At 53.1% G+C, this 24,412-nt stretch overlaps 2 protein-coding genes across 8 annotated transcripts in view; one reads left to right on the top strand and one right to left on the bottom strand.

Moving 5' to 3' along the window:
• Ppp1r12b (protein phosphatase 1 regulatory subunit 12B) overlaps positions 1-6,654 on the top strand; it is a 211,956-nt gene extending 205,302 nt beyond the window's left edge. For all 5 annotated transcript variants that reach the window (XM_052737016.1, XM_052737015.1, XM_052737018.1 and 2 more), the window contains one exon: positions 282-6,654. Coding sequence is in view for 2 of the 5 variants with exons in the window: in XM_052737018.1 (XP_052592978.1) it covers positions 282-368 (87 nt within the window). In the remaining 3 variants the exon portion in view is untranslated. The remainder of the gene's footprint in view (positions 1-281) is intronic.
• Positions 6,655-8,173: 1,519 nt separating this feature from the next.
• The window catches only part of Syt2 (synaptotagmin 2), a 118,740-nt gene continuing 102,501 nt past the window's right edge, over positions 8,174-24,412 (bottom strand). For all 3 annotated transcript variants that reach the window (XM_052737024.1, XM_052737025.1, XM_052737023.1), the window contains exons 2-9: positions 21,201-21,404; positions 19,563-19,729; positions 18,011-18,130; positions 17,533-17,700; positions 17,089-17,256; positions 15,437-15,554; positions 14,391-14,524; positions 8,174-13,907 (exon numbers count right to left, since the gene is read on the bottom strand). In XM_052737024.1, coding sequence (XP_052592984.1) covers positions 13,701-13,907; positions 14,391-14,524; positions 15,437-15,554; positions 17,089-17,256; positions 17,533-17,700; positions 18,011-18,130; positions 19,563-19,729; positions 21,201-21,387 — 1,269 coding nt within the window. In that variant the 5' untranslated portion in view covers positions 21,388-21,404 and the 3' untranslated portion in view covers positions 8,174-13,700. The remainder of the gene's footprint in view (positions 13,908-14,390; positions 14,525-15,436; positions 15,555-17,088; positions 17,257-17,532; positions 17,701-18,010; positions 18,131-19,562; positions 19,730-21,200; positions 21,405-24,412) is intronic.

The following is a 24,412-nucleotide window of genomic DNA, read 5'->3' as shown; positions in this document are numbered from 1 at the left end:
TTCAAGGGCAGGAACAATTGCAGACAGCTACTGGCTCAATAGACTAGAACTATAGGCTATGTGGAATGTGAAGCTTAGAGACGACGGGCTGGGTTTCCCCCAGACACTTACATTTCCAGCCCAGTAAATAGGAAGACCGAGGGGGTTGATCCCTAAGCAAAAGGATAGTAACAGCTGATCACACAGCCGTCTCAGGGGGCCCTGCTCACCTGCTGGGCTCAGCCTGGGAAGGTAGGGCCCTTGTGCCAGGCTCTAACACCACCTCCCCTCTGTCGCCACAGGTGTTAACAGAACTGAAGTCCGACAACCAGAGGCTGAAAGATGAAAACGGTGCCCTGATCAGAGTCATCAGCAAACTGTCCAAATAGAGGAGGCCAGATCTCGGGGAGGGGACAGCATTGCTGCCCACCCTTCCTTTCCGGGCCCGGCCTTGTGGCCAGAAGCAGCGAAGGTTTGGGAAGAAGGGCGCCTCCTCCCTTCTGGTCCTCGTCGGTCACCTCTGCACTCCACACTGTACATTTCTCTGCACTCTGTGCCCCGTTGCCCCCGCACCTCTGTCCCCAGTTTCTGACAGTTTTAACTGAAGCATGATTGTGACCATTTCAAGCAGTCTAGAGAAGGCTTTGCGGGGTACACTAAGCTCAGCTGTGGACCCCCAACTTTCTGCTGCTTTGTCCACATTGGTTTCGGTACAAAATGTAAGGCTTTGACCCATAGCCTTTACACTGACCCGCTGTCCTTTGATATAGGTGAGTCTTGTGGTGGCCACCCCAGGATCCTATCTGGGGTGCCAGGAGAGAGGGCAGAGTGTGGAGGTACTCTCTGGACTGCCTCGGGAGCTGTTGCGTAGAGTCCAAGGTGATTGTGACTCTGATATTCACCTCTCAGGGACTGACTTGTTTTAACTTTTCTATCAATAACCTAGAACTGCCCTGACTGGTCTTAACCCCGTTTCCCCCTTTCCACAAGGCTTGGATGGCCCTGGACTCTCTTGCTCCTTTTCTTTCTGTCTTTTTATGATTTCTCCACCCAGCCTGATGGCATAAAGCTGAAACAGAGCTCCTGACCTCAGCTGTTTGGGGCCATTGTGGAAAATCATCACGGTTGCCTTGGTACCATGACCCCTGTCCCAGCAAAGCTAGAGGATGGCTGAAGGGGCAGCCCGTTGTTCACATCTCCCACTTGTCTGCTCACAAAGTGATTTTCTGGACTCTTCAAGTCAGACATAGTAGTAAACACCTATAATCCCAGCACTCAGGAAGCTGAGGCAGGAGGATCAGAATTTGAGGCCAGCTAATAGCAAGACCCTCTCCAGAAGAAGGAAGTGTGGATTCTGAAGACTGGAGTTGGCCTGGCTTCCTGTGGCTTTGTTTTCTAGTCCACTTGTGCACATGCTCCTCATGAGGAACGAGGTGTTCAAGGAGGCCTGGAGGAGAGTGAGGGGGGAGCCAGACTAGGGATGGAAACGGGCTGGAGAGCATGTGAGGACACTTGGAACACTGGGCTTAGGCTGTGAGATGGCGGCAGTCACACTCGGGGAGAGAGAGACAGTGCCCTTCTTAGAAGCCAGCAGGAGAAATGACTGCTGGGGGAGAGACAGAAGAGGCTGACGTGCGTCCAGCCCGTAAGACTCTTTAAGAGTAGCAAGGCTCGTGCATCTGGCCCAGCTGCCTTGTGTTTCAGGGACCCCTCTCTGCTACCATAGCTTTGGCCTGTGGTCAGCCTTTGGTAGCTGTGCATTTATTACTTGAAGGGTGGGCCCCTCTAGTAACCAGAGTTTTTACTAATAGAAGCTGAGGTCTCCTGCTCCCTGCCTGCCCAGCACGTTAAATATGGCTGGGTGGTGGTTTCTACTTCTCTAGTCCCTTCAGACCTCTGCAGATGTCATGATTTTGATGCCTGCCACATCTTGACTACTGTCCCCTGGAGTCTAGGCACAAGCAGCCCTTTAGATTATCGTGCCTCAGTCTTTAGAGTATCCCATGATTCCAGCACATAGTTAAAGAACTAGTTCTCATCGATGACCCAGTGTTGATGGGGATAATGCTTGATTTCTGTAGGCATTTTGTCCTTTGGATCACATTAAAGGACAGGTCCTTTAAAACCTCGTTATCTTGGGGTTGCCAGTGATGCGGACCATTCTCACACTACCTCTGTTATTTTATTTCATGAGGACAGCACTGTCCTTTTCTGTGGCCCTTGCAGACTTCATGTGCTCTTAAACAGACGTTGTAATTCAGGGTCCCAGTTACAGAATAGGACCATGCTCACTCTGACACACTTTGAGCACATACAAGATTCTCTTTTCCGTTTCAACCCACTCTATTATGGAGCACTGAGCCCAGGTCTTAAAGAGGACTGAGCCACAGTGAGAAAGACCTGTCTTCTGTACAGGAAGCATTCTCTTCTTGCCGGGAAATGTCAACAAAGTGTTAGCCAACTGAGTGTCCTGGAGTGGCTAGGGCACTGAGAAAGGGGATTGCTGCCTTGTCCTTAGGAAGAGAAAATGAGATGTTAGGAAAACATTGAGCTTTTTCCACTCGTAGACCAGGAAAAGGTGTCGCCGAGTCCTATGCCTGTGGGCCTTTTGAAGTGTCAGGGCAGGGTCTCAAAACTCACCAACTGGCATTAATGCCCGCTGCTGTACGTGGCCCTCCGTGTTAAGATGCCACCTCTTGCCAGGAAGGCTGCCTTGTGACAAGTTATTTATAAGCTTTTCAGTCTCAGGAGTACTGGACTCTGTAGCCAAGAACTTACCATAGTACAAATGATCATAGGTAATTCCAGGCACTTCCTTTTAGGCCACTAATTTTATTAGTGAATTTGTTCTCTTCAAAATGATATTGACTGAAAGCCCCCATGAAAGACATAGGCCCTCTGATGGCCAGCTAGACTCTCGGTGCTGGTCCCTTTTCCTCTGTTGCTTGGCCAGTTACACACTGGAGGTCTCCCCGGTGGCTTCTTGTGAGTAGTCTCACAGCTGGAGCGTAGCGACCCGCTGCAAGCAGGTAACCATACAGGACTCAGCCCTGTCACAGACCGGTCTGCATGGGAAGTTCAGATGGGGACAAGAATGTTCTCACTACACATCACACTCTATGTTCTCATTCATTTCACAGCTTTGGAGTAACGACTGGGCCAGTCCAGAGATTCTGGGGCTCCTAGAAGTGCTGGCTCCCAGTACCCACGTCTTGAGGGGAAGAGTGAAGCACATTTAAGGTGTTGTCTCCAAAGAATCTAAAGAACAGATCGATCCTGGGCCCACTTGGTCCACTGAGTTCTCAGCTGGGCTGTTCTCATTTCCTAGACCCTCCTGGCTCTGTCCAGCAGTGGGGTAGAACTTGTTCTCACCCCGCTTTCCCTGCTTCTGTCCCAGTCCTCAGCCCTCTAGACGCAAGCCTTGTTGCATGAGGTGGCTTCTACCCAGGAAGTACAGGAGTGGAGTGTATGGGCCTACAAAAGAGTACATAAACCAGAGATGAAGGAGGAACTCTCCAAGTCAGGCCCTTGGCAGCCATTCCTAGCAGAGACAACTGTCTCCACCCAGTATTCAGTACTGACAGTGCTGGCACTTGTTAGGAGGTGAGGCCTCGGTGACCAGAAGCCTGGGGAAGAGAGGTCTGTAGAAAACATCTGTCAGCTGCTTCCGGACTGTCCTCCCTCAGGATGGGGAGGCTCTAGTCCATGGTTCCATGCCTTTTCAGAAGTGGGCCCTGCCCAGATCCATGCCTGATTATAGGTACATCTCGGTTGCCCTTCTGTTCTGAAGGTAGGTGCAAACCCTCAAACAGTATAGTTCCCTTGACCCAGGAAGTGAGGCAGATTTGAGGGCAGGATAAGGTGCACACAGTTAAGCTACAGGGAGTCCAGGGTCATCTTATTTAGCTGTAACCCTTGGGCAAGATAATCTTTTAGGGTCCCATTGAGCTTAAAATTCTGTGATTTATTCATTTCTAGAAAAATGAGAACATTTTTTTGACGCTTAGATTTCTGCTTCTTTTCAAATTTTCAAGATCAGTCTTGTTTTCTTCCCAGATTCAAGCTGTTTAAGATCAGGATGCCAAGGCTGACCCCTCCTCCCTGTTGGAAAGAGAATTTAACGTTGAGAGCAACTGAATAGTGTTGTGATTGCTTTTCCTCCTGGTGGTTAGGTAAAGATGTTACCAACCTGAAGAGGTGGCGATTGGAGCTGGTGGGGGATGGATAGAGCAGTGTGTCGCCAGGGAACCAGCTGCTGCTTGGAGGCTTGCTCGGCCACCTCTCCCAGAGGTGACCAGTACTGCTTCTCAGTACCCAAGCAGCAGACTTAACTGCGATTGTGCTTGGCACCAGCTAGTTCCTGGTCTTGAACTCTGCCTTGAGCAGCAAGAGTGTTCTGTAGTGAAGACCACAGCTGTTACTTCGGCTGAGCTCTGCCTCCGAGCGCTAAGCTCTTAGAAGTGGGGCGCCCTGGAGCTGTTCAAGGTGGTCTTCCACAAGAGATGCTACATTGCTTTTGTAGCTGTTTACAGATGCCACAAACCACATAGCATCGAATGGTGCCCTGCCCTGGCCAGACTCCTGCAGTCAGGGCTGGATGTGAGGAAGGGGCCAAACCCTGGGAGTGGGTGCCTGCATGCTACAAGGGTAAAGGCAGAGGGAGGGTCTTTGAATTGGAACAGGGTGGAGATTGTAAGCACTGGGAGAAAGGAAGGCAGATTTCTGCACCTGGAAGTGCGTTCTGTCTCATGAGTTCATCCCTCAGCTCCAGCTGAGGCTGAGTGGAGATTTTAATCAGCCTTCCTAATGGGTATTGACACTGCTCAGAGCAGTCGACTCTGTCAGAGACAACTATTGATTGCTTGTGTTCTGATTAGATTGGAAAAATAGATCAACTTCATTATAGCCCAGAAGCTGTCACTGTCACAGCTACAAAGGAATGAAGTGGTCTCTGAGGGCTGAGGAAAAACAACTGAACTCCCAACAAACCAGAGGGCAGCTGAAAGGTGTATCCATGGCTCCTTGAGAGCTGTGGTTAAGGGTCACAATTGTCCTGAGGTGTGCCTTGCAACCCAGTACCTAGATGTCCACTGGCAGGCTAGATGGTGGAGGAGGGAACTTGTAAAGCCCATGGCACTGATGTATGTTCTGGCCTTACCTCGGAAGACTTGGCAATGTGAGGGTCTCTTCCAGTCTGGGAACACACACACACTTGCCAGGCTGGAGCTTTCAAAAAGAGGTCTGGCATTTTCTTGATTAGAAATGAGAACTCAGAAAGCAATTTTATCCAAGTGTACTCTATTTTCCTCTTCCTATAACCACTTCCCAAAGGACTTCTCTCTCCCAGCTTGGGAATCTGCCAGAATGACATTTTGTTATTTCTTCTCTAAATTTTCCCCTACTGCTTCCAATAAAAATGTACTTGGGTGGCCCTTGAGGTGTCAAGATGCTAGTGCAGGTCCTTCCAAATAAGGACTCTTCCCCTCCTGCCCTCCTCTCCGCCACACTCCTTAGGCCTTGCTTCTACACTTGGACTCCATGGTGCTTAAGGGAAGAGGTTTCCCATTAATCAGCCAAGAGGCCTGGAAGATGTTCAAACGCCAACAGCATGTCTTCCCACCCCCCACCCCCGCCCCAGCCAGCCCCTACTGCACTTTCAAAGCCCCTCAGAGACAAGGTTTGGTTTATGGGTCTGGATGATTCCCCTGTCACAGGGTGTGTCTAAGACACTCATTCCGTCTTTTCCTGAGGATGTGATTGGTCCCCACGCGTAAGGCAGAAGTGTCTCCTCAGCACAGGCTGGACTAGTTTGTGTAGTGACAGCCACTCAGCCAGGTGGGAGAGAAGGTCCAGAAAAGGCTGGACTGTGAGAGTCCTCATGCCTGAGACCTCTGGCATGCTCTTGGACCCAGAGCTGGGGGTCAGAGCAGCATCCTGAACAAGGGACACTCAGGGCCAGCACCAAGTGCATGTGTCTGTGCTGTTCTCAACCCTGCTCTCCTGAGACCTCCCGCAGATCCCAGCTTATCCTTGGACGGGAGAGACCAGTGCAAAGTGACTGTAGGTAAAGGCACTGGAGTGGGTACAGGAAAAAGAGTTCCGAGACTGCGCCCGTCCAACACGCCCACCTTACCAGTCATCATCCATCCCTTGAGCCCTGGGCAGGTCGGGCCTCCTCCTGGCCTGACCTTAGCACAGCCGAGATTACCCTGAAGAGGGAGTGATGTGCGGCAGCCTCTCCCTCCTGCAGGGACAAGTGGTTCAGAGCCCGGCTTCGGCTTCAGTTTTCCCCTTCCGTGTGTCCTTTCCCTGATCTTGATCACCACTTGAGCGCTAGCATTTTGTATTTCCTCTCTCCGCCCTTCCCCATGCTTCACGCACCCAATGGAGCTGTTTTCCAGCTGAGTTGTGTGGATTAACTTCAGTCAACTGTAAATACACCTGGAGGAGGCTCCTGAGGCAGGGGAAGCCAGACTGGCTTTGTGAACTGAATGTATTTTTATGCAACTTTGAGTGGCCTTTCAACCCTGAGATGGATGGATTTGCTTTACTGGTTGTTATTATATGGTATTAAGTGTTCTGTGTTTGAAAGTTTGGGAATAATATTCACATCTATGATGCCTGTAAACACAACAGTATTTATAAATGAGCAAATAAAACTGTGTTTTAACTTTGTGCCATGAGACTGATAGACCTTCCCATTCACCAGGCGGCCCCCAGTAGTTCCCACTGACTTAGAAGTCTCTTTGCATGGGCAGCCACAGGTTTGTAAGTCACACCTGCCCTGCCTCAGGAAGGTCTCTGGGAGCATCAACAGATTTCCTGGGTTGACTGGCCAAGGAAAAGCCTCAGGTTTCAGAACAATCCTGAGAAGAAATCAGGGTTTCCGGTGCCTAAGGGGTGCCTGTCTCTTTAAAGGTGAAAAACAGGGGTGTGTGGCCCACCTGATAGACCCTAACGCCCACACTACCTAGGGAAGCTGGGGTCCAGAGAGCTGCTGGTGGTGCTGGCCTCTGGCAGGCCCCCAGCCCCACCCTCGGGCCTCCACTGTGGAAAGGAGGGTTCCTTAGGTCACTGAATCAGGAGATCCAAAAATCACTTCTCAGTTCTAAACTATGCAGAAGAAGCTGTCGGTCATCTGAGGTTGAGTCTCAACTCGGAAGGAAAGGAGCCTAGCTCGGGGAGTTGTGGCACAGGCTGCTGGTAGGGCTTGGGGTGTGCAGCCAGGCTTTGGGTCTGCTTTCTGCCAAGTGGAAATCCTTGGTCACTGACTGGGGAGGGAGGGAAGATTCTTTCCCCTTGCTGTCACCCAGCAGCGACAAGAAATAGGCATGATGTCATGGTTGAGGAGTTCAGCCCTGGCCTTGGCCTTAGAGCAGAGGCAAAAACATGAACACAAGGGGTTCCTAGACCACAGACGTCACTGCTGCTGGCTGGGTGAGGTCTGTGGAGCCAGCTTCATCCACTGGTCATGAGTACCAGCCTTCCTGGTACCTCCTTGTAGCAGAGCAAGGCACTCACATTCTCGGTCCTGTACAACCAGGCCATCTAGCCCATGGCCTCCGGGACTGAAGCAGCCAGACACCTGCCAGCTCACACAGGCGCTCTGCCCACCTGCCTTCACTGCCCCTTGGCCATCTGGACTGGACACGAAACACAAGTCTAGTGCATGATGGTCCTAGACAAGTGACAGGCTCTGGGGCTGGGAATAAGAGTGTCATCCTCTCCTGGTCTTGGCCATGTTGTCCCCTACTCTGCCCCTAAGCATTCTGAAGCCTGACTGGTCCCTGGTATCCCTGCCTCATCAGTCACAAACAGATAACCTTTTTTATCAAGCAAGATTGGGGACTTTGTAGTTTCCACTTTTTAAATATCTACACCCTGGGACCAGCAGCCTCCCTGTTGTCAGGGTCAGACTGTGGCTGTCCCCTAAGCTCAGGTCCTCTGGAGGGAACTCACCCTTGTGGGACAACCCTTGTCCTCCCAGGAGGGTGGGCCCCCGTGTACATACCACCCACCAGAAACCCCACCTGCCCTTCCCCTGAACCCAGAAGAGAATGGGCCATGACCCCTTCATGCTGGGCTAGAGGCCAGGGCCCCAAAACCAGCTCACCTCCCTCCCCAACCTTGCTGACCCACAGGGACAACTCTCCCCTCCCCAGTAAAAAAAGTAGAAATGCTCCCCGCCCCCAGGTTGCTTTCAGCTCTTTTCTTTAATAAGGAGACGCAGCTCATTACAAAATAACAATGTGACGAGAGATCAGACAAGAACAGAGTCCACACAGGGATGGAGAGCACAGTGCCAAGCAGAGTGGGGGAGGGGAGGGCTACCCATGGCCTTCTTATGAAGAGAGGGAGGGCTCCTGGTGGGGCCAGTGCATTCCAGGGGGGGCGTGGGCACACTTAGGTTCTGCCCCAGCCCCAGTTTTGAAAGTTCCTGGGCCCAGGGTTTTCAGAAAGCAGATCGAGTCCTTAGATGAACAGGAGGCAGGAAGGATGGTCAGACTTCCAGGTCATTTCCCTAAACTCCTGGCTGCTGAGGAAAGCTGGGGTGAAACTGAGGCCCTCACACTGCTCCCACCACCTGGCCAAACTCTCCTGCCACTGTTCCCAGTTTCTGTTTCTGTGGAGAGTGGGGGGGACTCCAGCCAACCCCAGTCTGCACTGAAATGGTCGCTCCTGTTGCTCTGTCCTTCATGCCAGTAGCCCAAAGGCCCCTGGGACTTGCGTGTGCTCAAGCAGCATGGTTTGGAAATGGCAGAGTCCCCTTGTTGCCTCTGGCTTTGTCCAGTTCACTTTCCCAACTCTGCCTGAGGTCCCCTGCATTAGTAACCTATGACTGCCCTCCTGGGGAGCCCTGTGGGTGCCCATGCTGCTCCCGTTCTCTCTACCCACACGGTTACCGGTTACCGCTTGGATGCCTGCCCAGGCTGCCCTGGGAGCCGATGTGAGGGTCAGAGCCTAGTGTTCCCTGTTCTGAGTCACCCCTCATCACCACACCTGCCACCTTGCTCGCAGGGCCACCCTGCTCTCGTGGCACTGCCAGACCAAAGAGGGAGTGTGGGCAGAAAGTCTAACCCACGGCAGTCCTCGGTGTTCCTCACAGGTCACTCCTCCACTGCTCTCTGTGGGCCCTGACAGCTCAGGAAGAAGTAGGGTGGGCTAGCCTTGTTCATCCCAGACCACAGGCTAGGCTTCTGACGGCTCCTAAGAACCCTAGTTGCCTCTACAGGCCTCGAAGATGGCATCTAAGCCACAGAGTCACACCACTGCCCTGCCTCGACCCGGAGTCCCACCATCAGACCTAAGCCGAGAAAGCCAGCCAGGGGCATCTCCTGGGACCCCACCAGAAGCCCTGAAACACCAACTGTCCTCATGACGCCGAGCTAAGGGAGCAAGAGAGGGTAACAGACAGGTGAGCCCTTCACAAGTTTTCTGTGGGGAGCCAGTTGGAGGGACAGGGGGTTCTCCTGGGAGGAGTCAAGGGCAGCCTCCTGCAGGAGGCCCCTTTATGGCTTTTCAGTTTATTCACGACAGTGGGAAGAAAGGAACCACGCCACACACATGGAACATAAAAGCAACATGACATCAGACACAGGCTAGACAGCGCACTGTGCCCCAAGGGTTAGCCTTGCAGACAGACATGCAGCAGGCCTGCCTCAGGGACAGTGTCCTCCAGCATCTTCCCCGGGCAAGGCTGGCACCCGGGCCAGAACGTTGTCTCCCATTTTGGACATTCCCTGTAGGGGACGTAGGGTGGGACTGAGGACAAAGACTTTACACAACATAAAATCAAGGGGCAGCCAGTTTTGTAAAACAGGTTTGGGGTTGGGAGATCAAGAGGACGCTCAGCATTGCCATGCGGCTATTTACAGAATTGTAGACATGCATCTTGATTAAACAAGATTCTGCTCATAGGTTTATAGATAGCATCTTCTTTTATAATATATAACTAAATGCACATGGAGGGGTCAGATGAGGCTCAATGGCTTCAGAAGTTTCCTGTTTTGTTGTTGCTTAAAAAATAAAGTATATTCATGTAGCTTCAAGTCACAGTATCCCCTTCTTAATATTGCAGTTCAAAAGACAGGTTAAATCCAATCTGTGGTAACCGACCTCTAGCCCCCGGGACTGAAGAAAAGAGGGATGGAGTAGCCGGAGGGTACAGTGCCAAACATAATACAGGATTAGCCACTTAAATTTAAATTTCACATTAAACAATGAATCACTCTATAGTAGAGTGTGTCCCAAATATTGCATAGGACATACTTCAAAATTATTTGTTTATCTGAAATTCAAGTTTAACCAAGTCTCCTGTATTTGTATTTGCCAAATCTGGCAGCCATTATGGGGCTCTGGGCCACCTGCTGCTACCCGTGGCTCTGACAAAGACCCCAACCAGCCTGCGGTGGGAGCGAGACAGAGCAGGAGGCATGCAGAGGACTGGGGGGGGGGGGGGGGGGGGGCGGGGTCCAGTCTTCCTAACCTGGGGGAGACTGCCGCTGTGTCCGCCCTCAAAGATGGGCTCTCCTCCAGAGTTGGGGGACCCGGGATTCTTAAGAATGACATATGACATTAAAGGGACAAGGGATTTCTTCCCCTTCGCTATCACCCACCCCCACCCCTCCGAGTAGAAGGGAGGCATGTTTACACAGCTACTTTTACAAAGAAGCCTGTGGTAAAACCTTCCCACCTTCCTCACTGAATCACTCCTGAAGAGGCACAAGCTCTGTGTTGGCTTCCTGGGGAGAAAGAAGATGGGGGGGGGGGTGTCTCCGGCTGGGCCTCACCCTTGCATCTCAACACAAGCGCCTGCTGTTTGGGGCTCCCCACTCTGCAGGCCTCAGCCTTGGTTTCCATGTCTCAAAAACTGCCCACAGCACCACAGAGCTTACTCCCGTTCTGGGAGAGTCATTCAGGGAAGGACATGCACCCCCAGATTCCAAGTAGGATTGGGTTTGGTTTTCATGGTCTTAAGCTCTCTTTTGGGGGGAAAAAAAACAACTCTAAAAGTACTTTCCTCTCTTTGGGTTGAAAACTTCCAGCCCCAGAAGTACCCAGAATCCCTCACCAGCCCAGAAACATTGACTATCTTGACTTAATGCTGATGCTCCAGCACCCCGACATTCCAGAAATAAACCCCCGTGGCAGTGAAGGTTTGGAATGCTGGAGTTCGGGTCACATCAACCCCTGGGTGCAGGAAAACTGAAGCCTCAACATGTTCCTGCCTAGCTCCTGCACTTGGAGAGGTACCATCTGCTTGGGTGGCTCGTGAGGGACCAGCCCTAGGCCTGGGGAGGAACCACTCCCGGCATCCATGCTGACTCCAAATTAGTGATCAGAGTCAAAAAGCCCCGGCGGGCTGCCCACAGAAATGAGCTGCAGCCTGTCTGTAAGGCCGGGGACACTAAAACCACAGGGACTGTTCCTTCCTCCTCTGTGAGCAGTGCAGTAGGACTATGGACTATGAAAGGGCTGAAGGAGGTTCACAGGAGAGAAGCCAGGGAGTTAAAAGGTGGATTGGGAGGACCGGAAGAATGCAGGCAGAAAGGCAAGGGAGTTCCTGGGAATGTGGTTTATGGAATGTGGGTGAGAAGAGCCAGTGCAGGGAGGGACCTGGGAAAGCACCAAAGTTCCACAGCTCTGGGGATAGAAAACACTTCCAACGTCCATATCAGGACCCTGGTGCTCTTCAAGCACCTGGACTCTGAGTGTACCCTATTGTCCTACAATTTTCTATCATGACCATACCTCTGGTCCTAAGGACTACAGCCCATAATCCTGTGAGAGTCCGCCCTTCTATGTTTAGGATACACACACACAGAGTGTATAAAGTACAGAACTTCCCATGTACCAAGGGCCTAAGATAGGCAGGCCAAACCTCACTTCACAGTCTGTTTCTGGTAGAGGTGTTAACTCATTCCCTACTTAGACCCAACAGCAAAGCAAACCCACATATCTCCCATTTTCATTAAAATTAAGAGACACTCAGCACCTTCCTCATGCCGGGCTCTCCAAGCCAAACTACCACACCATCCATCAGACCTAAGAGAGGCGGGAAGGACGGGATGGGCAGAGCCAAGTTCTGCCACATTTGCTCTTGAAGAGCGGCCTCCCCCGGGCTTCCGGGAAGCTGTGTATTTTCTGTGGTAAGCAAATAGGGCCTGAGAGGTTCAAGGGAAGCAAGCCGGGAAAGGAGGAGCCTCTGGCTACTGGGGGCTAACTCCCTGCCCAGGCTGAAGGTTTGGAAGGCTACTCAGTGCCAGCCTGATAAACATATATATGGCTTTTTATCAATAGTGGGGACAAGTTAGGGATGAGGGAAGGGAACACTGAACACAGGGTAGAAACCTTAGCAGGTTCCCTCCAGCACTCATTTGAAATGAATGCCCTGTTTCCTGACATTCAGAGGAAAGTGCCTCCAGGGAATAGAAGGATGGGGCCTGGCCACAGTTCTGCCTGGGCCCCTCCAGCTACCATCACGGAGGAGGCCCCAGGCCCCAGGGCCTCAGGAATGGGAGTTGTGAGCTCCTCACTAGCCGTCCATGCTTCCCCTCCTTGCCACCGCCTCCTTACCTGGACCTCAAGGGACCTAACCACTCAACCCTTCCTCTCCCAGGTCTCTGGCTCTGTGCAGAGTGCTTGGCTTCCGGCAGTATTTTTCCACTAACACATAAAGAGGAACAGAGGCAAAAGCAAGATGGGGCGTGAGTGTAAATGACGCGGTACTGCTCGTACGCCGCAGAGGAGGGAAGCGTCTGCCTCCCACTGGAGGAGGCAAAGATCCAGGAGCTCAGTTCTAGGCTTTCTGAGTAATGGGACTCCTGCTTCTTCATCGTTTGATGCTGTCAACAAGAATGCAGTCCTGGGTCTGGTAGTCCCTGGTAGAGTCCAACCAATCCAGTGAATAGTTTGTTTCCATGAATGTCCCCCCCAAACCACACTCCTGGGGGAAGCCAGGACTGACAGGAGGAAGTCTCTGATGGCATGAAGGGCTTTGGTCCTAGTTCTGAACACATCCAGTACCACATCGTGCGGCCTTCCAAATGGCCCTTCGCAAGGACTCCGAGAGCTTCTGGCATCTGACCAGGGCTTTGGGCCTTCTTCACACGCTGACAGGCCTCCCACTTAGGCAGCGGGCGCTCTTCATCGCGGAGTCCCTGAAGGCTTTCTTCTTTCTCACAGCTTCATTGTCCGAGGCTCGTTCCAGAAATGAAGAGAAGGACTCAAAGACAGAGGCAGGCAGGGAGGGACGGATGGATGGAAGGACGGACACACCACCCACACACACACACACACACACACACACACACACACACACACACGTTGGCCATTGTGTTGCCTTGACACTGAGAAACAGTATGTGCTACCATTTTGTTGGTCCAAAACCCAGGAACAGCAGCAGGAACTGCTTGGACTTTCCGCCAGTAGAGGGCCTCACTGGGGGCGAGACCTGGGTGAACCTGTAGAGGGAGGGGACAGGGCATGCACAAGGACAGCTCCTGGGACAATGAACAGAGCCAGGCTTCTCTTCCACCTCCTCGGGGACTCCCTTCACGCAGCCACCAAAAGGAAGTTGGTCTTTAAAAAGAGAAAAAGGAAGGAAAAACAGGACACACCGCAAACAAATGAAGAAACCTCTAAGGTCGCATAACTGAGGTATTGATAGCTCTGGATCTTGTCAGTGTCCTCGGGGGGCATGCGGCCCCAGCCGCTGTGGCCTACTTGTTCTTGCCCAGGAGTGCGTCCACCTCCTCCTCTGGCTTTAGAGAGTGCCACTGGGCGATGGGCCTCCGAGGGTTGGCCAGCATGTCAGACCAGTGCCGCAGCTCGGTGCCTGTGGCGTTGCTGCCCACGAAGATCTTGCCGATGGCTTCATTCTTGCCCAGCTTGTCATAGTCCAGCACAGTGACAACCACCTGGACTTTCTGCAAGGCAGCAAAGAAAGGAAGGAATTCAGAGGAGAAGTGGGAACCGAACCCATGATATACGTGCTTCTCTCTGTCAGTCTATACTGCAGATGATATGGAAGGAAATGGCTTCCGGCTCCAGCCCCAGTGAAGTTTCAGTGGACATGGAGATGGAGGTCAAACTTTTTTTTTTTTAAAGGCAACCTGTATTTCTACCAGCAGGTATACTGGAGCATATACATTTCTCTAGGAACTGTAAGACCTTATGGGGTGGGAGTGGCCTCTAATGAGGTCAGTGGACACATAATAAAAACACAAGTGTTCCTCACATACATTAAGGAGCTAATGGGGGCCCTTCAGGGAAGTCCTCTCCAGGGTCCCACCCCAGCACTGTCGGACTCAGATCCTCTCCCACATGAGCACAGCTGTTCCACAGCTGTCCTCTACCTCCCTATGCTTGTCTGGTGAGCTCAGAGCCCAAGGCCCTCGAGGCTTAAGCACCTGAATCTGCTCAAAGGGGATCTCGAAGCTGAAGGATTCATTGAAGTAGGGGTTCAGGGTCTTCTTCTTCACGGTCGTCTTCTTCTTCTTGAGCCTCTTGCCGTTCTGCATCAGGTGGATCTTCACGTAGGGGTCTGCAGAGAGAGTCCCAACCCAAGAGACTCCTCAGCCCTGACCACCTTCCCGGTGTCCCAAGGCCACTTCGGGATCGGACCGGCCTCCACCCTGCTGGCCCCGGGCCCTTGGAAAGCCCAGAGAAGGGAAAGGAAGCCTCAAAAGCAGAAACGTCATCTAGGCCAAGGGTGGGGAAAGGTGTTAAGGGCCACCCGTTTACTTAGGGATTCCTAGAGCATAAAGTCGGGGGGAGGGGGGCGGGGGCACTTCTGAGCTTAAGAAAGGCCTTGTGAGGAAGTGTGGGGACTAGCTGGCCAGGTGCCTGAGCTAAGCCAGAGACAGAAAAGAAAGTCAAAGCGCACTCTGCCCCACCCCGCCCCCACCCCGTCCAGTCATGCTGATGAGAATCTGAGGACACAGAAGGGAAATGACCAGCCCAAGACGGAGCCAAATCCCAGCTACAGGGCTTATTGTCTGAGGAGGCTCTGCAGAGGTAGTATGCTTTCCCTATCAGCATCCTGTAGCACAGGCTAGCTCTCTTCACTGTCAGGTAAGTCTGAAACCCAGAGCACCCCCTTCCAGAACAGAGCTGGCAGAGCTTACATCCTCTCCTGGAAAAATATCCCCCAACTCTGGTGGCAAGGCAGAAAGGCAGACTTTGGGCTAAGCCCTGCCACTTCCCACACTTCCTGAGAAAACTCCTACATCATTCGCTCATTTGGAGGATGAAATTCTTCTGTCTTCTCCATGGCCCAGTGGGCATGGCCAGAGGGCAATGGGAAGGGACTCAGATGTGGAGAGGCAGCCTGGAAGAAAGGTAAGACTGGGAAGCCTGTGCCCACAACAAGCAAGATGCTTTCTATTGTCAGCTCCGGGGACTCAGTAACTGGCTCACTGGTGCCACACACTGGCACCCGGGGGTTCTGCATTACCTGAAAGGCCTCCCACGTCCATCTTCTTGAGGTTCTTGGCCTCCAGGATACAGACGGTGAGCTTCCCGGCAGTGGGCACGTAGCGCAAGGAGGTACAGATGTCACCCAGCTTCTCTGGCTGTCCAGGGAAAGAAGCAGCTCTTAGGTCACCTCCGCTACCCCAGGGTACCCAGTGTGGCTGACCCCATCTTGCCAAGGCTGGCGAAGCAGTGATTTCTGGCTGCCTCCCTCAGTCACCAGCCCCCACGTCTGTAGCTGAGGTGATCTTCAGCTTCTGACATCAGAACCTCACACCGCAGTTCCCAGCCACGGCCCGAGGAAGCTGATGTTCAAGAAGGCAGAGGTCGGGCCACAGGGAAGGACCTGGCACACCTGGCGGACCTTCGGTAGGCTCAGATCCCCACCAAGCTGGGGCGACAAGGGCACAAGGCCGGGTGTTTCGGGGAGCCTCTTCCCAGGCGGCTCCGGCTTGCTGTCGTCCTTTCCCATCAGCCACTGGGCTTGCAGAGTGATGTGTAAGGCTTCGAAGCACTTTCCTTTTCTTTATTATTGTCACTTAACACTTTTGTGTGGACAAGGCAAGGACACCCAGGTTGTCGAGGGGCGGGGGGACTCTTCTTCAGAGTCAGACCGCGGTGTAGCAGCAGGCAGGAGAGCTCTCGGGACTCCTGACCTAAGGCCTCAGCCAGCCCCCAGTCTCTCAAGGATGGGGCCACCAGGGTAAGGGTAAGGCCAACCAATCACGCATGTCTTCCTTCATCTCGGACAACAGGGCAGGCCCCAGCTACAGAAGAAGGCCTAGAGCTCCCTGCTCCTCCACTGAGTGCTCCCTGCTCCTTCACTGAGTGCTCCCTATTCTTCCACTGAGTGCTCCCTGCTCCTCCACTGAGTGCTCCCTGCTCCTCCACTGAGTGCTCCCTGCTTCTCCACTGAGCACCATGCAGGCAACTTCAGGAGCCTGGCTGAAGCACGCGACTGATGCCGGCAGTAAATGAGGGGTGGATTGCTGTAGCCACACACTGAGAATCCTATAGAATTAAAGCTGGCTTTTCTTGTGGGTAAACTGAGGCATAGAATCTCATTGACAGTGAGACCTCAAAAGGAACAACAATAATGGCATCCTTATCCCATGGCTTGCTTGACAGACACCAGGCACTGTACAAGGCACTTCGCAGGGGCAGTTAATTTCCCGCTGGAAGCCTCTAAACGAAGGCACCAAGGCCACAGTTTAAAAAGCCTCCCCTGGGCCTGGTAATGATGGTGCACGCCTTTAATTCCAGCACTTGGGAGGCAGAGGCAGGTGGATCTCCGTGAGTTCAAGACCAGCCCGGTCTACACAGTGAGTTCTAGGATAGCCAAGGCTACACAGAGAAACTATGTCTCAAGGGAAAAAAGAAAAGAAGGAGGAGGAGGAGGAGGAAAAGAGGAAGGGGAGGTCGAGGAAGAAGAGGAGGAGGGGGAGGAGGAGGGGGAGGAAGAAGGAGGGAGGAAGAAGGGGAGGAGGAGGGGAGGAGGAGGGGGAGGAAGGAGAAGGAGAAGACGGTAACAGCTTGCCCCGGGTCAACAGCCCGCAGCGGGGAGCTGGAGTCTCGACCCAGCAGACCGCCCCCAGACCTCCGCTCAGAGCACTGAGGGCTGGTCTCTCCACTCACCTCTTCCTTCTCCCCACCTTGCAGGTCCCTCCACTCCTCGATGGGCTGGCCAAGGTCCACGGTGTTCATGGGCACCTTCACCTCTCCAATAATGTCATGCTTAGAGAAGCGATCAAAGTCATAGATGGCCATCACCAGGGTCTTGCCTCCTAACTCCTGGTATGGCACCTGTAGGGCACAGATGGGGTCAGAAGGGGCCAAGGTGGTTTGAGCACTTCTGGGGGGGAGGGGGGATGCAGTGGGAAGAGCCCCGGGCTGGGGCCTGCATTGCCCACAGGGACCAGGCAGACTTGGAAACCAGTGTGTGAGATGGGAGAGAGGCTACTGCGGCCTGCTTCTGGGCCATACTGAGCATGGCCCAGGGCTCCAGCTGGGGACCGGGAGAAGGTGTGCAGAACCTAGGGCCAGAGGGGGAGCCGGAGTCTTCCTTCCGGTTTCCATCACCTTGAAAGTGAAGGTCTCGTTGAAGGCGGGGTTCAGTGTCTTCCGGTGCACCTTGGTCTCATATTTCTTCTTCTTGTCTGGGAGGAGGAACACTTTGACATACGGGTCTGAAGTGCCACCCATGTCCAGGGCAGGGAGTTCAGCAGCTTGCAGGACACCCACGGTGAGCTGTGGAGAAAGGGAGTCTGGGTCCATGGACTGCTCATCTAGCCCCAGATGGGTCTCCCTGCAGACCGCCCCCCCCACGCCCACCCCAGCAGGAGTCTGGGAAGTGGGGCCAGGCCAAGCTCAAGTTAATAGCCAAGTAAATTACTAGCAGAGTTCACGTGAAACCTTCCCCAGAGGGGCCTGACGGCCAGACCAAAGGATATCTATGCCCCGTGGCTTCCAACCGTCCACTCCACGGAAAGAGGCAAGGCCTCCCTCCTCTAGGGAAGGACTTCCGCCCACACCGTGCCCCCTGCCCAGCCCCACACACCTGGTTGGCTTGGAAATCATAGTCCAGAGAAAACTGCAATTTGCCCAGGTTCTCTGGCTCCTTCTCCTCCTCGCCTTCACCTTCTCCTTCGGTCAGGCCTGTCTCTGCATCGTCGTCATCCTAGGAGACCTGCGGGTAGGGAGAAAGGCATTTACAGGAGAAGGCAGCAGCCACCCCTCACAACAACACAGAACTGCCCCAAACCCTGACTCAGAGCCCTGGGGGAGACTCTGTGGGAAGAGCCCCGGGCGTGGGCCTGTATTGCCCGCAGCGTACAGGGCAGAGCGCAGAAACCAGCATGTGAGATGGGTGAGTGGCATGTGTGCAGGGTCTCGGCTCCCCCACAGCCCATCAGGACGCCCAGGCGAACACCCAGCCCCATACTTGGAAGGCATGACTCTGGCTTGGGCAAGAATCTCTCCTCTCTCTCAGGGGTCAGGCACTTTGCCACAGGCCAGGTAGCTTCTCGAGGCAGGGGAATCACTTCCCTTGTAAAACCCTATCAGTCCTTTGCTCAGATTTACCCAACCTGGGCGAGACATACCAGGATTGCAGTCCGGGCAGCCAGGACCAGGGCGAGTCCAGAGAAGCAGAAAGAGAAGGGGGTGTGATATCAGAGCAAATCCTTCAGCTCAGGCCAGCCTGAAGTCATGGCTGCTCAATGAGATCAGTCTGGATCGCATGCACACATGCTTGCACACATATGCACACATGCAAATACAAAGGAACACGCTTACATACACACATATGCATGCATGCACACATACACTAACACACAGATATGTACATACATACACACACACACACACACACACACACACACACACTCTGTAGGCTCCTTTGAGGCCCACCTAGGCACACAGATGCATGCGCACTCAAAGGCCATCATGACCCTTGGCTGTCTTTTGAGGTCAGTCCCTCCTTCCAGCCTTCATGATGACGCCTTGAGAAAAGATTCTTCCCAGTTGTTCCCCAAACGGACAACAGAGGACTGTGAGGAGCCAGGCTCTGGAGGGACTGATATGCCAAGGGACCTGCTGAAGCCAACCCCAACAAGCTGGGGGGGTGGATACACCATTATCTGAGAGTGATGGATTCCATGTGGTCCTGTCTTGGTGTCTTTAAACCTCCCCCCCCCCCCCCCCCCCCCCCCCCCCCCCCCCCCCCCCCCCCCCCCCACCCCTCTCCTCTGTGTTCCCACCCCGCCCAGCCTGCTGTAGCTGCCCTTCCGTCTCCTGGCAGGAAAATCTGGTGTTACCTAATGGCGTCTCCCTAGTCATCATCTGGGTGTCTAGCACTTTATTCCAGTGGCCTCCCTGGGAGTCCACACATTGTCCCCTTCTTTTGCCTTTTCAGGGGTGAGCTCATGCTGAGGTGGACTTCAGTCCCTGCCCTCCAGCTTGGGGTGGCTGACCTGACTCTAATAGGTGCAACCGTCGCAGCCCGTGTGGAGAGTGCGGAGGGGACAGCTCACACAAAGGAGAAGCGGCTTGGCTGTGGAAGCCCGGAAGCCATTGCCGGGGCCCCTCCCAGCTGCTCCCCAGCATCCTACCTGGCCCCCCTTCATGTCCTTCATGTTCATGGCGTTCTTCATGCCTTTGCCCTTCTCCTTCTTGTTCTTCTTCTTCTTACAGCAGCACTTCTTACAGATGCAGAAGCAGCAGGTGAGCAGCAGGAGGCCGGCGACCACGGCCATGGCGATCAGAGCCCAGGGCGGCACTGCCCACACACAGAGCCCCAGTGTCAACCACGGCTGTGGGATCAGAGCCCAGGGTAGCACTGCCCACACATACAGAGCCCCAGCATCAACCATGGCCATGGGATCAGAGCCCAGGGTAGCACTGCCCACACATACAGAGCCCCAGCATCAACCACGGCTGTGGGATCAGAGCCCAGGGTAGCACTGCCCACACATACAGAGCCCCAGCATCAACCATGGCCATGGGATCAGAGCCCAGGGTAGCACTGCCCACACATACAGAGCCCCAGCATCAACCATGGCCATGGGATCAGAGCCCAGGGCGGCACTGCCCACACACAGAGCCCCAGCATCAACCACGGCCATGGGATCAGAGCCCAGGGCGGCACTGCCCACGCACAGAGCCCCAGAGTCAACACACTTCGCCTCCCAAGCCCTCATCCCGAGCACGGACAAATGTGGGTTGGGCCTGTGACTCCCCTCTTCTCCAGCCCCACATTTTTATCCACAGATCCACCAGGTATGTGAATCCCTCGCTCTTCGCTGCCCCCTTGTGGACACAGCCTGCTGAGTTAGCGGTCTGGAGAATGTGTGGAAGAAGAGGAGTTGGGGCTGTTTCCAGACTTTTCCAGTCACTTGATGGGCACACAGCTGGCTAACCTCGTCACAACCAAGGGAAGGAAGAGCCTTGAGGAGCCCGGCCCTGGGACAGTCCTCAGAGGCCTGACCCAGAGACGAAAAAATTCCCTGAGCTCTAGTTCCCCTAGAAGGCTGGGCTTGCTCAGCCCGAGGGGCTGGGGAGCCCTTAACCACCCCCCCCACCCCCCCACCCCCCCGATGCTCCCTGCTGTCCTGAGGCCCTGGCTCCCACCAGTGTGGCTGACCCTGCAAAGGGGACCCTGGTCCCGCAGGGAGAGCCTTTCCCAGGAGCTCAGAAAGCTTCGTTTTTCTGCACTCTAAAACAAAGCAGTTTCTAAATGCTGCTGGAAACCTAAATAATGATTCCGATCTCATATTTTTTTCACCTTTTATTTTTATCCTTTGGTGGGATTTTAAAGTTGTACCTAGAGTTGGGCTCACCCCCTGAAGCTTGGACCATGTAACAGGTAAGTCCCTTCGGTGGTCTCACTAATTTTTTTGTTTTGTTTTGTTTTTGTTTTTCGAGACAGGGTTTCTCTGTGTAGCTTTGGAGCCTGTCCTGGAACTCACTCTGTAGACTAGGCTGGCCTTGAACTCACAGAGATCCGCCTGCCTCTGCCTCCCGAGTGCTGGGATTCAAGGCGTGCGCCACCACCACCCGGTGGCCTCACTAATTTTTAGACCATACTCCCAGCCCATGCCTTACAGGGTTCCCTGAAAACCCCAAGCTGAGACCCAAAGAAGGAGCCCACCCCAACCCATCCCAGCGGCACCCCACCTCCTCAGGCCCGGCCCTGTCACAGGCCCCCCAGTACTAGCCCTGCAGCCCTCCTGGCCCCCAGGGTCACTCACGGGGGATCTTGTTGATCTCGTTGAAGAATTTCTCCTTCAGCTTGGCGAACATGTCTTCTTGGCTCTCCCCAGTGCCCGTACTCTCCGTGGAGTTGTCCGCAGGTCTGACAGGCATCGACATGGTGGCGGTGGTGGCGGTGGCAGGAGCCACGATGGGCTCCTGGGTCCTCTTGAAGATGTTTCTCATGGTGGCAGAGCGGACAGCTGGGGGTGGGGGGAGGAAGAGACCAGGATGAACCTCCCAGAAGCTCTGCCCAAAGGACCAGGAGACATTTCCAAACTAAAGACTGTGGATGTTTCTCCCTCTGCAGCCCAACGGGGCTGAGCGTGGAGTCCGCAATGTGCAGAGACAACAGCCCCCGGTGAGGTAGTGCGGGCATGCTGGGGCTGTGGCAGGTACCCGCTGCCTGTGAGCTACCAAATCCAAACAACGATCTGAGGTGGGTTTTTTGTTTCTTTGTTTTTTACATTCTTCTCACTTAACAGCTGGGGAAACAGGTGCAAAGGGTTAAACATCCTGAGGCCTCTCCCAGCCTGACGGAACCTGCCTGGCTCCAAAGCCTGCGGACTGATTTCCTGTGTCATGGGCATCCAGGGATGGAGGAATCTGCATCCAACCTCCCGTGTCTCTAGGAAGGACCAAGGGGATCACTGAGGTCGCGTGGGCCTCTGCGCTCCCTGACTTCCACGGAAAGACTCGGCCTGCACTCTGCCTGTCTCCATACACAGGACACTCCCAGCCTCTTCGCTTCCTGTGCTGGCCTCCTGCACTTGCTCAGGACCTTCTCCCACCTTTTCAGACCCATATCTGTAGCCCTGCTCCTCCCAGAAGTCCTAGCGCAAAGGGGTGGCATTCACTGGCGACAGGAAAACCCGAGGAGACAGGGAAGAAAGACAGAGGCAAAGACACAAGCTGGGGGCGGGGGACCCCCGTGATTCTACCAACCAGAGAGCTAAGGCACGTGCCACACTTGAGGCCAGTATTCATTCTGTCTTATGTCTCGACCATACCACACGTAGGTCGGCACTCTGCTTTATTTATATTCTCCTTTACAGTTTGTCTTCAACACTAAGTGGCTAAATAGTATCCCACTGGACATAGTAGTACCACAGTGTTTTTATTCCATTAGTAATACAGTTTCTCCTGCTATGTGGCTAGGGTATAATTAAATGGTAGTCCTTGCTTAGCATATGCTTGCCTAGGTTCTGTACTCTGCACTACTACTACACACACACACACACACACACACACACACACACACAGGGGCTCTGTGTGTGTGTGTGTGTAGTATATATGTATATATAATTAAATATACATATTATATAATCACACATGCATATACATGTGCTATATATACTGTGCATATATGTGTAACTATAACCGCATATCTATACATACACATCTATAACAGGATGAGCATAAACTCTGGTCTTCATTTAATGCTGTGCTCTCACAAGCCTCCAAGCTCTACCTGCTTTCCAAGCCCTCTCTCACACTGTTCTGCTGTTACAAGGGGGGTGTGCCTCTTCAACTCACGTCCCGACAGGACAGGGCTGTGCTATATTGACATCAGCTTCTCCTGTGTCACGTGCACACATTTCTAAGATACACATGCTTGACATCTGGCTTGTTTGCTTTTGAGACAGGACCTCACTATACAGTATAGACTGGTCTTGAACTCACAATCCTACTGCCTCAGTCTCCCAGGTGCTGGAATAGGTGTGCCTTGGCATGTCTGCTTGTGACGGGCTTCTTTCCTTTAGTGCGTTAAGCTTCATCCATACTATAGCCTGTATCCGTTTTTTTCGTTTGTTTGGTTTTTGGTTTTCCGACACAGCGTTTCTCTGTGTAGCTCTGGCTGTCCTGGAACTCGCTTTGTAGACCAGGCTGGCCTCAGACTCGCAGAGATCCACCTGCCTCTGCCTCCCAAGTGCTGGGACTAAAGGTATGTGCTACCATTGCCCGTCCTGTATCAGTTCTTTATTGCTTCTTCCTGCTAAATGATATTCCACTACATAAATAACACATTTTTATTTGTCTGTTCACCAGCTTATGGACATTTTGGCTGTTCTTGCTTTGGGGCTTTTCTTATGAATTATTATGAATAGCCGCGTATGTTTTCACTTATCTTGGCTACACTTAAGAGGAAAATCACTAGGTTGTGTGGGAACTGTGTTGGTATTTTAAGGAGTCACCAAACTCTCTACCAGGGTGATGGCATGAGTGTGTGTTCCCACCCACAATGCCTGCCGGTCACAAGCTTCCCCTTGTTACCGTGTTCCTGGGGGTGGAGGTGGCGCCTCGCTGCGGGTCTGATCTGCATTTCTCTACTGCCGGACGGACGGACGGATGGGCCGCTGTTCAGCACTCACCGGCTTTTGATTATTTTCTTTAGGAAAATATCTACTCAAAGCCTTTACCAATTAAAAAAGAATATATTTTAAGGGGCGGGTGCACACGTGTGCCCCAGTGTAAGTGTGCCCATCAGAGGACAACCTGAGGAATCTGTTCTCTCCTCTCACCAGGTGGGTCACGGGGTCCCCTATGGTTGTCAGGCTGGTGGCAAGTCCCTTTACCGGCCAAGCCATCTTGCCAGCCCTTGGCCACTTGGAATATTTGTCTTTTTGTTGTTGAGTTATGTCATTTACATATTCGGGATTGCAGATTCTCCTCAGATAGGGAGCTATAGTCTGTCAGCTTGCACTCCCTGTCCAGACTGCTGCAAGGACCGGCAGCAGTGTCCCCACGCCACGGGGGACAGGGGAGTGCCCAACACATCATTTTAAAACAGTTCTTCAACCTTAGGGCTGTCTTTCTAATTTTGGGGATGTCCTCTAAAACATAAAGGTTTTTAATTTTGATGAAGTCTGTTTCAATGATTGCTTCTATTTTCAGGGGTATGTCTAAGAACGAGTTACACAGCCCGTGTCACCAAGATTAGATTGATCTAAGATTTCCAATTATTAATTTAGCTCTTGCATTAAGGTCTGCAGCCGCTTCGGGGTGGTGGTGGTGGTGGTGGTGGTGGTGGTGGTGGTGTGTAGATGTCCATTTGACACAGCAGGAAGCATCATTCTGGCTGCATGTAACAAGCACAGAATGCTTGAAAAACGCCCACAGCATACAAATACAGGAGAGGCAGGAGCTATGTAAACACCCTAGAAAGGACCAGAACTCACAAGGCACTGAACTTTGCAGCATCTGTCTTCCC

This window comes from Peromyscus californicus, unplaced genomic scaffold (assembly GCF_007827085.1).
Source record: "Peromyscus californicus insignis strain IS unplaced genomic scaffold, ASM782708v3 Scaffold_14__1_contigs__length_90479793_seg_2, whole genome shotgun sequence".
In the NCBI taxonomy this organism is placed as follows: Eukaryota; Metazoa; Chordata; class Mammalia; order Rodentia; family Cricetidae; genus Peromyscus; species Peromyscus californicus.
The sequence above is the reverse complement of the archived record's forward strand: the minus strand, read 5'-3'. Positions and strand labels throughout refer to the sequence as shown.